Source organism: Saccoglossus kowalevskii, chromosome 17, assembly GCF_978046115.1.
Source record: "Saccoglossus kowalevskii chromosome 17, keSacKowa6.1, whole genome shotgun sequence".
Lineage (NCBI taxonomy): Eukaryota > Metazoa > Hemichordata > Enteropneusta > Harrimaniidae > Saccoglossus > Saccoglossus kowalevskii.
Window position 1 is genome coordinate 19911556 of NC_140657.1, and position 16655 is coordinate 19928210.

Here is a 16655-nt window from a genome sequence, read left to right on the forward strand (position 1 = left end):
GAGGTGACAAAAAACATAGAAAAAATACGCAATAATACTTGCGACTAAAACTTTTAAATTATAAGTTAAATCAAGTTTAGCCAGTTATAACAATTATATATAAAATTGCCGCTGCAAACCTAGTTTTTCGGAAGTAAATAAGTTGGAGTACATAAATAACAAACACACATTTATTATTTTACTTCCGGGTTTTGGCGTTTTGTCCATATTGTTTTTGGCGCTCTTGTCCCTGTATTCAGAGCCGCAATTCATGGGATTTCCATCGACTCTAACAGAAGAGGAGGAGGCGCTAAAGAAAAAGTATGTCTTGCTTAGGAAAAAGGTAGGTCGTATCTCGAAAAAATTAAATATTTTTATTATTTTCACTCATTTGCGTTAAATCAACTTTGTTGTGGTGTGATCATGTGGTGAAATCGATTTGTCAACACATGAAATCATGAAAAAACAGTTCCCACAATAAAATATATTTATATCGCAGCAAGTATGCCAACGAATAGTAGTATAAATAGTATTTGTATTATTATGAATAATAAAACAGCTATTATTATTATCATTATTATTATTGTTGATAGTAATATTAGTACAAGTGTCGGGTAATGTACGTGCTGACTCCTTGAGTCGAATGGTCCATACCTTTCAAAACAAACTTTTAAAATGCTATTACACGCTTCTTCTTACAATTATTGTAAATACCTCCTATTAGTCTTCACTATTGATCACACGGAAAGAGTACCCATCATCCCTAACCCTACCCCTACCCTCCAGCACTCCCAATTTAATTGTATGTGCCCCTCCTAAAGACATCTATAGTTATCTAGAGGGGGCATATACAAATGAATTGGGTAACTGGGTGTGAGAGTTAGGGTTAGGGAGGGGGGGGGGTACAAAAGGAACTCTTGCCGATCACACTAGTTTTTGCAGCCAATGAGTGTTTCAAGATATAATGTTATTCAATAGAGTGACTGTGGTTAGACACAGATTATTGTTGCATGCACACCTCTTATATTAAAGTAAAGACACAGTATCCCAATATCCGTTTAAAAAAACACTTAGCTGGATGATGCACATTTCATTTTAGTCAGCTGACAGTGACGTCATTATCATCAGTGTCCATTCAAATTCATATTGTCAGTCATGTTTTGTCTGTTGTCTGTCCTTTTATAAGAAATTATAACAAGATTCGTTTCTGATAAGAAATTTGTAATGCATTTCTGAGGGGGAAATGCATTACAAAATTTTGTAATGCATTTCCCCCTCCTTGTGTATTTCTGATACATTTTATAATCCGGTCATACTCATAGTTGTTTCCATAGTATTTTGTAAATCATATATTATCAAATTAGTGTTGGTGAACACTAGTATGTCTACATGTTTTCTTTCAATATCCTTTTTGTCTGTTTTTCTCACAGAAAAAAGCACTAGTACAGTTAAAGCAAAGTAAACGACAAGCCAATTCTTCTACAACTGCCACACAACCTAAAAAGAATCGAGGTAAGTGTTTGTTAGGCACAGTGTAAAAGTTGATGGGCTAATTAGTAATTATCTCATCTGATAGCCTAATTATTATTATCAATTATTATTACTGGATGCATGGAGCTTGAAACAGCCACTGGTGGCGCTGTATACAATCAAGACCTATTGCGGATTGCTGTAGCCAATTTAGATTGTATTGTAAAACTCAGTTGTTAAATTTGGTGACCAGTTTAGTATGATAGAAAGCGTTTACAGTCTTCAAATAAACTTTTCAAATAGTCTTCATTTCCATATTATTATTTCTTACAATTTCCATATTATCATTTCTCACCATTTTCATATTATCATTTCTCACCATTCCATATTATCATATCTCACCATTTCCATATTATCATTTCTCACAATTTCCACATTATCATTTCTCACAATTTCCATATTATCATTTCTCACCATTCCACATTATCATTTCTCACAATTTCCATATTATCATTTCTCACCATTCCATATTATCATTTCTCACCATTTCCATATTATCATTTCTCACCATTCCATATTATCATATCTCACCATTTCCATTTCTCACAATTTCCACATTATCATTTCTCACAATTTCCATATTATCATTTCTCACCATTCCATATTATTTCCATATTATCTTTTCTCATCGTTTCCATATTATCATTTCTCACCATTCCCATATAATCATTTTCACTATGCCATATTATCATTTCTCACCGTTTCATATTATCATTTTTCACCATTCCATATTATCATATCTCACCATTTCCATATTATCATTTCTCACAATTTCCATATTATCATTTCTCACCATTCCACATTATCATTTCTCACAATTTCCATATTATCATTTCTCACCATTCCCATATAATCATTTTCACTATTCCATATTATAATTTCTCACCGTTTCATATTATCATTTCCAACCATTTCCATATTATCATTTCTCACCATTTCCATATTATCATTTCTCACCATTCCATATTATCATTTCTCACCATTTCCACATCATCATTTCTCACCATTTCCATATTATCATTTCTCACAATTTCCACATTATCATTTCTCACAATTTCCATATTATCATTTCTCACCATTCCATATTATCATATCTCACCATTTCCATATTATCATTTCTCACAATTTCCATATTATCATTTCTCACCATTCCACATTATCATTTCTCACAATTTCCATATTATCATTTCTCACATTTCCATATTATCATTTCTCACCATTTCCATATTATCATTTCTCATCATTCCATATTATCATTTCTCACCATTTCCATATCATTTCTCACCATTCCATATTATCATTTCTCACCATTCCATATTATCATTTCTCACCATTCCCATATAATCATTTTCACTATTCCATATTATCATTTTTCACCATTTCCATATTATCATTTCTCACCATTTCCATATTATCATTTCTCACCATTCCATATTATCATTTCTCACCGTTTCCATATTATCATTTCTCATCGTTTCTATATTATCATTTCTCACCATTCCCATATAATTATTTTCACTATTCCATATTATCATTTCTCATCATTTCCCTATTATCATTTCTCACCATTTCCATATTATCATTTATCACCATTCCATATTATCATTTCTCATCGTTTCCATATTATCATTTCTCACCATTTCCCTATTATCATTTCTCACCATTTCCATATTATCATTTCTCACCGTTTCATATTATAATTTCCCACCATTTCCTTATTATCATATCTCACCATTTCCATATTATCATTTCTCACCATTTCCATATTATCATTTCTCACCATTCCATATTATCATTTCTCACCGTTTTCATATTATCATTTCTTACCGTTTCCATATTATCATTTCTTACCGTTTCCATATTATCATTTCCCACCACTCCAATATTATCATTTCTCACCGTTTCCATATTATCATTTCTAACCATTTTCATATTATCATTTCTCACCATTCCACATTATCATTTCTCACAATTTCCATATTATCATTTCTCACCATTTTCATATTATCATTTCTCACCATTCCATATTATCATTTCTCATCGTTTCCATATCATTTCTCACCATTCCCATATAATCATTTTCACTATTCCATATTATCATTTTTCACCGTTTCATACCATCATTTCTCACCATTTCCATATTATCATTTCTCACCATTCCATATTATCATTTCTCATCGTTTCCATATCATTTCTCACCATTCCCATATAATCATTTTCACTACTCCATATTATAATTTCTCACCATTTCCATATTATCATTTCTCACCATTTCCATATTATCATTTCTCACCATTCCATATTATCATATCTCACCATTTCCATATTATCATTTCTCACCATTTCCATATTATCATTTCTCACCATTCCATATTATCATTTCTCACCATTCCATATTATCATTTCTCACCATTTCCATAGTATCATTTCTCACCATTCCATAGTATCATTTGTCACCATTTCCATATTATCATTTGTTACCATTCCCATATAATCATTTTCACTATTCCATATTATCATTTCTCACCGTTTCATATTATCATTTCTCACCATTTCCATATAATCATTTTTCACAATTTCCACATTATCATTTCTCACAATTTCCACATTATCATTTCTCACAATTTCCATATTATCATTTCTCACCATTTCCATATTATAATTTCTCACCATTTCCGTATTATCATTTTTCACCATTCCATATTATCATTTCTCATCGTTTCCATATAATCATTTCTCACAATTTCCACATTATCATTTCTCACAATTTCCACATTATCATTTCTCACAATTTCCATATTATCATGTCTCACCATTCCATATTATCATTTCTCATCGTTTCCATATTATCATTTCTCACCATTTCCATATTATCATTTCTAACTATTTCCATATTATCATTTCTCACCATTTCTATATTATCATTTCACATGATTTCTATATTTAATTTTTTATCATTTCTCAGTTATTTTAGAACCTGTAACAGAAGAAGCTAAAGAAGCTGCCAAGGAAGCTGCAAAAAAATTAGTCGCTGCGGGGGTAGGTTACTGAAGCACATTTCTTTGGTTAAAATCTAAAGAATTTTCTGCCACCTTCTTTTCAGATTGACCTTTAAAATAAATGTATTACTCCAATTTCCATATTAATTTTCAAAATTGTATATTTTCATCCTAATTTTTGGTGCAAAATTTCCCCTCCAAAATGTTGGTGGGCCTGTTTTTTCAATAATTTGGTGCAGATGGACATAATTTCCTATTGGATGTACAGTCAGATTTTTTTTTTGATGTTCAGTCAAAGGTTCAAGTGCAGAAAACTTGATGGCTAAACATTTCATACTAAACAGCAGACTAATTTACCAGCTATCACCATTTATAAGAAAACACTGGCTACAGGTATTGATTAAAATTGTGGAAAAAATATTTTAAAAAAATTATAAGGGTTTTATTTTGTGAATGGTGACAAAAGTTAACTTTGACTCTTAAATGGTTAATGATATGCAAATTACATAATTAATATGCACATACGGTATATACAACTATTTCATGAATGGTGACAAAAGTTGATTTTGATGCTCAAAGGGTTAATGATATGCAAATTACCTAATTAATATGTACATACGGTATATACAACTAATTTGTGAATAGTGAGAAAAATTGGCTTTGGTGCTCAAATGGTTAATGATATGCAAATTACCTAATAAATATGCACATACGGTATATACAATTATTTTGTGTATAACTTTGACTCTCAAATGGTTAAAAACAATTTTTGAATGCCAACATTTTTTCAATTTTTCAGGTATTTATTTTTCTTTGATTTTTTGTTAATTTTGAACCAAATGGACATAATTTTTATTGGCTACTGCTCTAATGATCCAATTTGTGGATAAAATGTAAAAAAAAAAAACAGAAAATTCTATGAACCATATATTTTGATAAATTAATGTGTTTTTTTTCCATCCTGTCAACAGGCGATCAAAATTGATTCTGGCAGCAAAAAAGTTGGTTTTAAGCGATCAAGAAATCTTGAACACAAGCTAAAAGATCCAGAGAAATTAAGTTTTCAACCATTCCATCCAAGCAGTACACCAAGCGGTGATGAGAGTACACCCTCTCCGAGTAGAACATCGGTTAAACCTCTATATGAAAGGTAATTAATTTTTTGTACATTTTGTCAAACATTGATGGAATTTTTGAGTACTAAAACTTTATTTTAGCTTGAATTAATTTTTGCTGTAACGGCTTTTGGGGTGTTTTGTATTAAATTTTTTCAACTCTCAAAGTTTTATCTGACATACCGTAATCCACTTATGATTCCCAAAGCTCACTGCACATTTGTTTTGTATTTCAGTTTTGTGAGCACTGGTACAAGTGGTAGTGGTCACGGTTCACTGTCATCAAGAGACACACGTAAGTTTCAAAATACAATTACTTTTATATAATTATACATTACATATTCCTATCTGGGTCAATCCAGCGTCAGTCAGTGTGACAATGCCCAATTGTTCTTACTGTGTTATTAGCTACGTTCTCACACTTCCAAAAAACACTGGTGTTGACAATGTTTTTTTGTTGTGCAAATACTAGATAATCCGCTAAATTATTTGCTCGCGTTCTAGTAAAAACACCTGTGTTTGAGGATTGAATGCTGGCCTTCCACCTAATATTTTGTGTAGGTTATCCCAAAATGGCATAGTTTTTGAATCTCTACCGCTTCTGTTGTTGTGCTCAGTCGCTTCTCTGTACTTTATACGTAAAGTTTTGACCTTCCGTTGACATTGTAATGACATACTGTCCAACCCCTTTTCAGCCGCTTTTTCTGCAATCACAGCATATACTCTAGCATTCCAAGACGTTCGGTCCATCATTCTTTGAATATTCGATTCTCTCCATACAGATATCAGGAATCTTATTTCTTCGTCTGACCAGTTCGACATTCGACCTGTAACCTCTGACATCATCTTGTGTAATGTCAAGCATAAATAAGTCGACGATAGAGGGCATTTGGCCATCGTATTGTGTTCACACGGCACATTGCGTTGTGTAAGAGCCAGTGTGACAACAGCGTTTAGGATCTGGTCCACCCCTTTTACGATGGTGTCAAAAACACCGATACCACAAAGGCGTATTCTGTTCACACACACATTTTAACAACGTTCTCAAATAAAAGGCGTTGTGACAACGACTTATTTCGTCCAGTAAAAACACCACTATTGTTCTTGTATTTATCATAACGCAATCATTCGGGTCTTGAATTTATTAGTAATACTTGCTAACTGGATCATCACCTCAACCCAGTAATTTATTCTTGTATTGTTTGCAGGGCAAGGTAGCCACTTTGACGACAGGAGAGAAAGGAGAAAAGGAAACACCGTATACGTGTCAGGTCATGGCATTACGGAAAGTGTGTGTCAAAAAGCATTTACAACAATTGGCAAGATTGTCAATATAAATATGGAACAAGACAGGAAGTTAGTACATTTGCATACTTCCTCATTTGCATACAATTTGCATATTTCATGCACTGTTTAATTTCAAATAATATTTTGTTCTTTTTTTTTGTGTACTATGCATTTTATGAAGGCATGATTTTTTTTTTATACAAATATTTATAAAATTCACATGATGGGTGAAACCACTAGACCAATCACCACATGTTTAGGATGCATGGTCATAAATTGGCCAAAATATGCAAAAACTTCATGCCTTAGTGAAATGCAGAGTAATGGTTGGGTGTCTGATAATGGCACATAGAAAAATAAATCTGGTGTACTGTTAAAAAAGTTTGCGATTCATCAGTATTAAAGAGCTTGATGTTCTTAAAATCTCATCGAAACAAAAGTTTTTGTTTCCAGATGCCTGTATTGGAAACAAATTATAATGAATATTTGATGCTTATTCATGTTAAGTTATCATTCAATTCAATTTTAGATTGGATTAAAATCCACCTACCAGGTACCTGTAATAGGCTACAATCTCACTTGTGGTGGAGTATCTGTCAGAAATCCTTGAATCGTCTTAAAAGTTCAAAGCTGCATACATATTGATTTTATTTTTGTTCTCGTCGACTGATTTTAAAAAGTTGTCAAAAAAACGCCATGTAAATTTAAATCAATTCATAGTCGTTTGGTGTTCAAGCATTAAGCGTGTGATTGGTTAAAAATGTATCTACAACTCTCATTGCATGGAGATTAGTGAACAAATGACGACATACATGTGACATGATTAAAAGTCAATAGGACAAGCATCAGGTTATTATTCCTGCTGATCTGCACTGGCTCGGAAGATGAATTCTGATTGGCTAAAAAAACAAAAAACTTGTGGCGTTGAATGCACGTTCATTCTCAGTAATGTTATGCAAATTAGAAATTCAAACTAGCTAATCATTTACAACCTTCCGAGCCGGTGCAGATTAGCCCTATTATTCAAGATGATGTATTGTTTGTCAGTATACAAAGTCAACCATCCACAATGAATTTACCAAGCAATGTTCATTTTCAGTTGTGGTTTTGTGACTTTTGAAAAAATGGAGATGGCCGACAAGGCGATAGAAGAAATTAATGGCACGCTTGTTGAAGGCGTGCATTTAAAAGTATCAATGGCACGACGGCAACCGATGCTGGAGAGTGCTACCGATAATTCCCCATGGAGTAGTGTCGGTAAGCGTTGCTTGTATTTTGGGGATCCCGCATAATATGGACAAAAGGAAGTTCACCGATAAATTAAAACTCACACTAACCATTCATTCTCAATATTCACACTTTTGTGTAGGTTTATATGCGTTATTTTTAAATCAGCATATTAATTACCCATTTTGTATAATAAGTCAATTTCCAGCTGTTCCACTCAGAAACAAGTGCATAGATTTCAGTGAAACTGATACAGAACCTATGAAATAATCCACAGGTCTTATGGACTCAGTGTGATCAACACTTAATTCCCATAATAATTAGCCAATTTTCAGCTTTATTACTGATATAAAACCAAATTTATTCCAATTGTGATAATGTGTGTTATAAATATATTGACTTTGAAACTTTGGATCTCACATGACTACAACTCATAACAATATTTTGTATTTATTTCATGCCTCTTGTTTTTGCCTCCAATACCCCCTCAGTTTTTAAAGCTTTCTTTGACTCAACAGTATACAGTATTCATTTATCACATCAGTTATTTTGAAATAATAATCAAATCTTCGAAACTAAAATTTATTTAAGACAGGCCAACTGAGCAAATTTTTTCACTAAATTTCTTATATGTATCCCCGATATATACAAGCCTTAAAAAATCTCAATGTTTATAAATTAAAGCATATGTCATGGAAATTATAAATAAACTGTAAAACCTATATAAAAATGACAAAACCCTTACAGCGACTCAAGTCTCAAGCCATAATATATGAGCAATCTGTGTATAAAGATTACCTGTCTTGTGTGACCACCTAGACTGTCCCAGTCATAGAAATTTTATAATTTTTTTTAATCAATCATTATCAGTTCTCATTCTAAAGTGGTGATTAATTTAGTCCCCGTTCAGGCGCAGCCTGAAAAGGGGACTTTATAATTCAGGTTATGTCCATTTTTCCGTCTCCAACATTTTCTCAGAAATTCTACAGCAGATATCAGTGAAACTTGGCAGGTTGATGAACAAGTCTCTGCTGAGTATGCACATAATTTTTTTTCCAGATCTGAAAATCCCAAGTGGGTCTTTTTCACGATTTTCATCAAAAATTACCTCTCCCGGCAACATTGACAGAACGTCTGCGCATGCTCAGAATAAATTAATTACTGTAAAATACTTTATTTTTGCTTGCAACATTTATTTGTTATTTTCGCTGAAGGAATGTTTCAGTTAAAATAAAATCCAGCGAATATACCCTTTTCTTATATTTTACAGTCAACTTCAATCAAAATCAATGAAAATAAATTCAATACAAAACACCCAGAAAAAGTCTTTTCAGCGAATGATAATCCAGCTGAAATAAAATATTTTACAGTAGATTAGATCTGTGAGTAACTCTGCTGTTATTACGGCACGTGATTTCTCCATTGCGTGCAATTTATTATAGTACTGTTTATACATGTATTCTGTTTGGCTCAGTGGTCTCATTCACTAGTTACTAGAAGAACTAGTAACTTTATTTGATTTCAAGAACTTCAAGAAGGCGGCATAAGAAACGTGTTTGCAAAGGTAAGTTCTCCAGTTTCAACAAAATTGAATGTATATTGGGGTACGATTGGTGTACATTCCGTGACGTACGGACGTGAATATTTTGATGATTGCCAGCTTTATATTCTTGTGAAAAGCCAAAAAAGCAAACAGTTGTCTTCAATCTACAAAACTAGTTCGTAAATTGTCAAATTATTGTACATGGGGGACATAGTTTTCAACTACGGTAAATCGTGGGGGGGGGGGTGTCCCTGTATTGATCAATTTATTCATTATATAATAGTAGGTTGCCTATGATTATATTCGTATTTTTTATGTTGTGAGCATTAAACTGTTAGTTGTAATGAAGATTTTGCCGATCTCCTGCGATTCAACATGGCGGATGTACAGTGACAACACGTGTATGAACGGTCGGTCGAGTAGTCTGCAACAGACTATGAAATCGCCCGGCGTTTTTTCGGCAGTTTTTTTTTTTAATATTTTGGATATTTCATTTACCGTAGTCATTGACACCTATCCAAGAGTATGATGTTATTGTGAATAGCCTGAATGGGTAAGCTTCGTTTCGACAATGAGCTGTTATTTCTGTGAACAATGTTTAATTATTCTTTGAATGCTCAGTTTATTTTTTAAAAACAACTAATTTTTGGATTAAAAAAAAATCATGCCGTTTTCCCCGTCAAAATCAAAGCATAAAGATCTTGTACAACATCGGTGAATCTCTACAGTACCGCGTTGCGTTCACTACGAGGTCACTGAACCGTCAATAACATATTTAAATGAGCCACGTGTAAATGGGAACATGGCGGATATTGTATGATATCGAGCACTTACATTCGACCGAAATCATTCGTTTACGATGAAACTAAGTTGAATATTACTTCCAATTCATAAAAATTCAACGAATTAATTGTTTGTGCGTTATTATAATTACTGAATAATAATCAACAATTGCAATACTTCGAAAACAAGTAAGTTATTCACTTGCGAAACACAGAATGACCAGATTGTGCTACCGTGATCATTTGCTACCGGTACTAACCACTAAGCAATGTATTCGTGTTTGTATTTATTCGAAACTTCTTTTAAAACATACTTTACTTTCGTTATCAACAAAATTATAAAAAAATAATGCATATTACATTATGTGATTTTTGGGGGGGGGGGGCAATTCCAACATTTCGCAGTGCCTATAAACCAAAGGCCTTTCACTCTTCTCTGAGTGTGACACCTAAACCAGAGGTTTTATGGTGTATAAACTGGCACTAAATGAAAAGGCCATTGTATCTTATTCAAATTTATAAGTACATGTTATTATGTATTTCATTATGAAAACTGACTAAATTAAATGTGATCTTATTTTTAATTGTTTGAACAGAATGATTTATATCGGTAATGACGTTTTCATCCAATATTAATTGTGCAATTGTTAAAATGCCTACCTACACATTTATTGTTTTTGTTTCTAAAATAGACATTTGTAAAAAAAAAATTAAAAAATCATGCTTGATTAAAATAAAAAAAAAAAACAAGATGTGGCCATGTAGCCCCTTTTCTGTTATGTTTCCAACTTCTTCCAAAGTAAAACTGGCGAAGGCATGTAATTGCCATACAATCATCAATTGTGGGAAAACTTGTATGTTATTGAAAATCTTTATTTTGTTGTCTGTGAATTAATATAATATTTGAAATGGCGTAATGGATCAAAATATTCTCAAACAATCGGTCTTCTGGTGGCACTACACTGCGCATTTATGCACAGTCAGTATCCCAATGCGCGATCTCAGCTTACTTAAGTGGTAATGGTGGTTGAAGTGGAAAACTGAATACAAAAATCCAGTAATATCTCAAACGAATTTCCGACTGCTGTGAATGCATGTTTCGTTGCATCAAATAAATAACCCAATTTGATGATAGAAGCTTGCGATCTTGTGCCATACAGGGTCAAGTGATTGAGCAATAAAAAACATGGTACCAATGATCTGAAATTTCAGGAGTGCTCGCTGAAGGTTTATCAATCTTGCGTATTGTCTTGTTCTTTTTCAATCCTGCATTTCAGTTACTAGAATTTATAATAAAAAAAATAGTTTCTGTTTTTCTTCTAATAACTCGGCCACTCTCAAAAACAAATATTTTTCCATGGTCGAAATGTAAGAATACAAAACTACTGTGATTGCATAGCGATACCTGTAGGACCATTGTCAATTAGTTCGCCTGATCAATACAGCGTTATACATAGGGCCGTTATTGAATCACGGAGAGTAAAATCTTGTGATACTAATCTCTAGAACCACTCAGATTGGTACATATGTCTTATGAACCCACATGTGTATATCTTGGACAATACTCATTTTAAACTTTTTTTTTTTTTTTTTTACAGTGGTGTTGTGAACTGCTTCAATTTCGCAAGGCAATTTTTTCTGGATTCCTACAACATGGAGTGTCAGGGACTTTATTGAAATGTTGTACACAAATTTCATAAAATCCTGAATATATCTAGAAGTGAAAATTAAATGGTTTACAGTATTTTATACCTATTAATAATGATTGAAATGCAATAATATCACTGCACTAAAAAGACTTCGAACAATTATTGTTACTTCTCCATTGAAGGTTATGAGCAGACCAACCTTTATCGCAACTGGTTTTCTTAATTATTACATGTACTTGCTCTGAAAACATAGCTTTTACAATTGTTTAAATTAACAGATGTTGTTCTATGTACAATGAATACATTTTAAATAATAAACCTTACTGTATTAATAACAAATTGTATTTGACCACATGAGAATGATTCTGATGCCCAGTGGTGATGTTGAAACAAACTCAGGTCCTGGTAATATACTAAGACTTGATTAACAAAGAAGTCATGTACATCAAGGTTCACTCAGATTTATGAATGCAGTTTCTTGAGCAAGTATACATGTATGACAAATAGTTTTGTTGCACTTGTGTACTCTGAGATTCTGAACATGGATCAGTGGAAGTTTTTAGTTGTCAGTACAAAACTAGATTATGGGAAATCACTTTATGATGAGTTGTACCCACAAAGAGTACATATTTATTCACCTGTTTGCAGATGTTCCTTGTACTACCTGTACTTTATAATCAAATAACAGGGACTGTGACATTTCATGTCTTGTTAATGGTGTAATGACTCTCATCAAACATCATAGCAACCACTTAGCAAGAACTGGTCTAATACAAATACACATGCAACTTTGCTGAATACAGATCAGTGGAATTGTGAACTGATCATTTTTTTTTCTTTCTACACAGCTGCTGGGATTTCCAAAAATGCACATAAAGACCGACGACAAATGGTGGTCTATGATGCAGACGATTTATTTAAATAAATAGTTATTATTTCAATTCACAGTGTGCAGTTTTATGATTCATCAAAATTACAAATTGGAGGTTTGGTTGAATACTTTCTCCAATGTTTGTACAAGGAAGCACAAACAACTTCTTTACTTTTTAGATAAGTGTACATACAGTGGTGTTAAATAAATGTCTGCCAATCATTATGTATTCAATGGCTGTAGCTATTACCAATCTTACCGAGATGACATTGGTATCAATCTACAGGGGATCTCGGAGCAACTCAATTTATAATTACAATTTTAGAATAGAACAGAAATCATGCAAATGTAAAACATATTTACAAAGTATTACTGGCGTAATCATCGGGGTAGAAACCAGAGTGTATGTATGACTTTAATAAGTTATTTTTTTTTTTCAAAACTAAAGCTGGAACTTTTCACTGAACCTCGGACTAAACATACCCAGTCCTTATCTGGCTGACGTATGGTTTTAAAATGAAAACATTTGCATTATTGTAAACATTGTGCTTATCGAGGGAAAAATTGATTTTATTATTCCTGTACACTCACTGTAACCGTCATTGCTGATTTTGTCAAGTACGGTAGTCGTTTCGTTCTGCTCGGGTGTTACTGGTAGTAGTAACCAGCACAAGCTGGTGTTGTGTTGCGGCCATCAGATTAAACCTTCCACACCAATCTATCAAAAGTACCTCCCAGCAAGTCAAAATTCAATTAGATTAAAGTCTTCCAAAATGGGTGAGTTTCAATGAAACTTGAAAATCTGTAATTTGATTTCACAAGATTTAATACAATCTAGTTTTCACAGGGATTTGGGCGGGGTTTGAAGACGTGCTATGCTGAATATTTGCCATGTTTTTTATGCATTGAGTAAATCACTAGTTTTTCTACCAGCATTTGTTGTTCACCAGGGGTTGATGAAGAATTTCATTTGAGGGGAGGAGTTCATTGTATGATATACAGGTTTAGTATGGGTGGACCCTTTTCATGTGGTACAGACATCTTTCAAATTTACGCTGTGCTTGGTTTTTAGCTTTACTGTACATGGACAGGCAAACAAAACTTGTTAGGATGGGGATGTCGACTGTCTGCGATATCACATTTTGTTCTTTCAACTAAAGTTGCCCAGAATAAAAAAATACTCCTCAGTGTGCATCAAAACAGTAGTGATGCTTTCTTTCATCCTTTGTACAGATTCTGACCAAAATACCGATGCAAATTTGTCTTCATTTTGCAAATAACTGATTTACCACACAGTGATAAACAAAACATCCATATAGTTCCATGTATTTTTATTCAATTGGGTTTTAATTTTGAAAAGTTTTGTTCTGATCCAAATTCAGCATAAAACTTGGAAAAATTGAAAGAAAAAAAGATGCAAAATATAAATAAAAAACAAGTATGCACAATTTTTTTTGTTCCCAGACTGAAAAGGCGAGAGAGACATACAGTGTTCTTAAAACTATGGTATATAAAATACATAAGTAGCCATTTTTATAAATAAAAATGTTTTTATTCTTTGTACTTTTCTCCTTGATAATATTATAAATTTGAATCCCACAGTTTCAGTGATGTCAACATTGAAGTTGAACTTTGTTGTCAGCCATGAACATCGCATTTGCTCTATTTGTGTTTGGGTTGTACTATGTTGCTAGGCAACCACACACAAGTAGTGTTGAGATTTTACAAAACCATATGCAATTTTGTACCAAATATAGAAAGAGTTCCTTTTCTACCCCCACCACTATTTCTAATACCCCCCAATTCAATTGTATGTGCCCCTCTAATTAAATATGGTGTCATTAGGAGGGGCATATACAGTTAAATCAGGGAGCACTGGAAGGTGGTACAAAAGGGATTCTTTTACCAGTTACTTTTTTTTTTTATAGAAACAGGAGTACAAAATATAATTTCTGTCATTATGTTATCCTCAGTTAAATATTCCCCGACATTTCAGCGAGACAAGTCAAGGAAATCTAAAATAACCCTTTAAAAGCCATAACATTTTGCACATTTTTTTTTCTATAATTTCTTTGTTAATTTTGGACTAAATGAACATAACTTTTCATTGGCTACATTTTATTTTGTAAAAAGTGACAAAAGTTAACTTTGGCGGTCGTCAAACTTAAAGGCCCGGGGTCATAAAATTGACCCTAATAATCAGTAACTTAGCAACCAGTAAACTGGAGATGTGCTTCTTATAGAGCAAATACGATACATTATAAAAGGGGATTGATACAAATTGGGTTGATATACCAGTACTATTAATACATGTAGATAAGATGTACACAGTCGTCTACAAATAACGACATATGTAATACAAAGCTGTAACTTTTTTTGTCATGTCAATCGAACAACCTTGCGCATACTGGAGAACTTCACTTTATAGACAGTTGTTGGCTTTCGGGGACTATAAATTTTACAGTGACTTCCTCTTTAAAGAACCCTCAATAAAAATGTAATTTCTATAAAATCCTTCAATTCCACCCCTCCCCCTCCGCATCCCACTTGCAAAATTCACATAATTTTGTCTCAAGCTAAATTAAAGCGGTTTGACGTAATGCAACTGGTGTATGGATATAATGAAGTACCCCGCTACCGATTTGACCCTTTCACTGCTATTGGAATTTTTGTCACCATCCACCCTTCAAAAAATAGTCCCATTCCAAATCTACAGGTTTAGGATCAGAATATCAAGTTTTGGATCAATCTGTCAAAAATATATTCTACATAAAGAGTTTATCACAATTGCGAGATCGTACTAAAAATGGAACTGATTTGATCATAGAATGTGAGCCGTGGTGAAATAAATCATACGAGGACAACTGAACAGTCAATAGACATTTGGCCCTAAATGTGTCACTTGACCTCGCTTTTTTAGTTTTTGTCCAATCAAACGCCCTCATGAATAATTAATCACGACTCAATTTCTTAAAGCGGGAGGGTCATCACCTGTGCACACGCAGGAATTGAGTCCCAAGCGATGATAACAACACGCGCTAAAAACGCAAAAGCTCATAGGTAGACGCTTGTTTGTAAACAATGACACGTTATGGCCATCTGACGCATGGGCAGGTGATGACTCCACCGCTTTAATGGCTTCAAATACAAATAGCCATGAAAGGTTCGTGTCCACATATTTGTAAGTACAATGTATGTGATTCGTTACAATAATGTAAATTATTCAAAATACATTTGTGTATTCGAAAATACAATACTTGCGGCTGTTGATTCAAAGCATACATGTATATCGGGAACTTATTATTGGCTAGAACTGCACGCTATAAGTTAACAAAGAGGGCAGCATTCAAGCTATGTTCAGGATGAGTATGAAATGTGCAACTGAAATTTTACGAACTAAAAATATTCTAATTTTCTGAATGTTACTGCTATTTTTATAATGACTTAAAAATAGATATAGTTTTCCTTTTGTAATGAGTCTTAATCCAAAATGATCTGAAAATAATGAAGATTTGTGAAAAGCAAGCACCACGTGAGGTCAATGCAAAAATTGTTAAGGCTACGATACGTAAATATTAAAATATTTGATTTGCCTGAATACTAGCAAGCTGATGGTAATGACGTGTATCTTGAAGTTGAGTTGAGAACCTCCAAACACACACACACCAACATC

At 33.1% G+C, this 16655-nt stretch overlaps 1 protein-coding gene across 1 annotated transcript; it reads left to right on the forward strand.

Annotated features, from left to right (window-relative positions):
• The first annotated feature begins 168 nt into the window (after positions 1-168).
• On the forward strand, positions 169-13052 carry LOC100378017 (negative elongation factor E-like). Its single transcript, XM_002734688.4, has 8 exons — positions 169-322; positions 1410-1491; positions 4475-4548; positions 5480-5658; positions 5860-5918; positions 6832-6979; positions 8010-8167; positions 12960-13052. The coding sequence occupies exons 1-8, from the start codon at positions 251-253 to the stop codon at positions 13034-13036; spliced, it is 849 nt and encodes a 282-aa protein (XP_002734734.1). The 5' UTR covers positions 169-250; the 3' UTR covers positions 13037-13052.
• The last annotated feature ends 3603 nt before the right edge of the window (positions 13053-16655 follow it).

What these genes read in the sequence shown, in the direction of transcription:
- LOC100378017 (XM_002734688.4), top strand. Translation starts at nt 251, where the DNA reads ATGGGATTTCCATCGACTCTAACAGAAGAGGAGGAGGCGCTAAAGAAA. An exon ending in GTTAAACCTCTATATGAAAG is followed by an intron (nt 5,659 to 5,859) that starts GTAATTAATTTT and finishes TTTGTATTTCAG; the next exon opens with TTTTGTGAGCACTGGTACAA. An exon ending in ACTGTCATCAAGAGACACAC is followed by an intron (nt 5,919 to 6,831) that starts GTAAGTTTCAAA and finishes TATTGTTTGCAG; the next exon opens with GGCAAGGTAGCCACTTTGAC.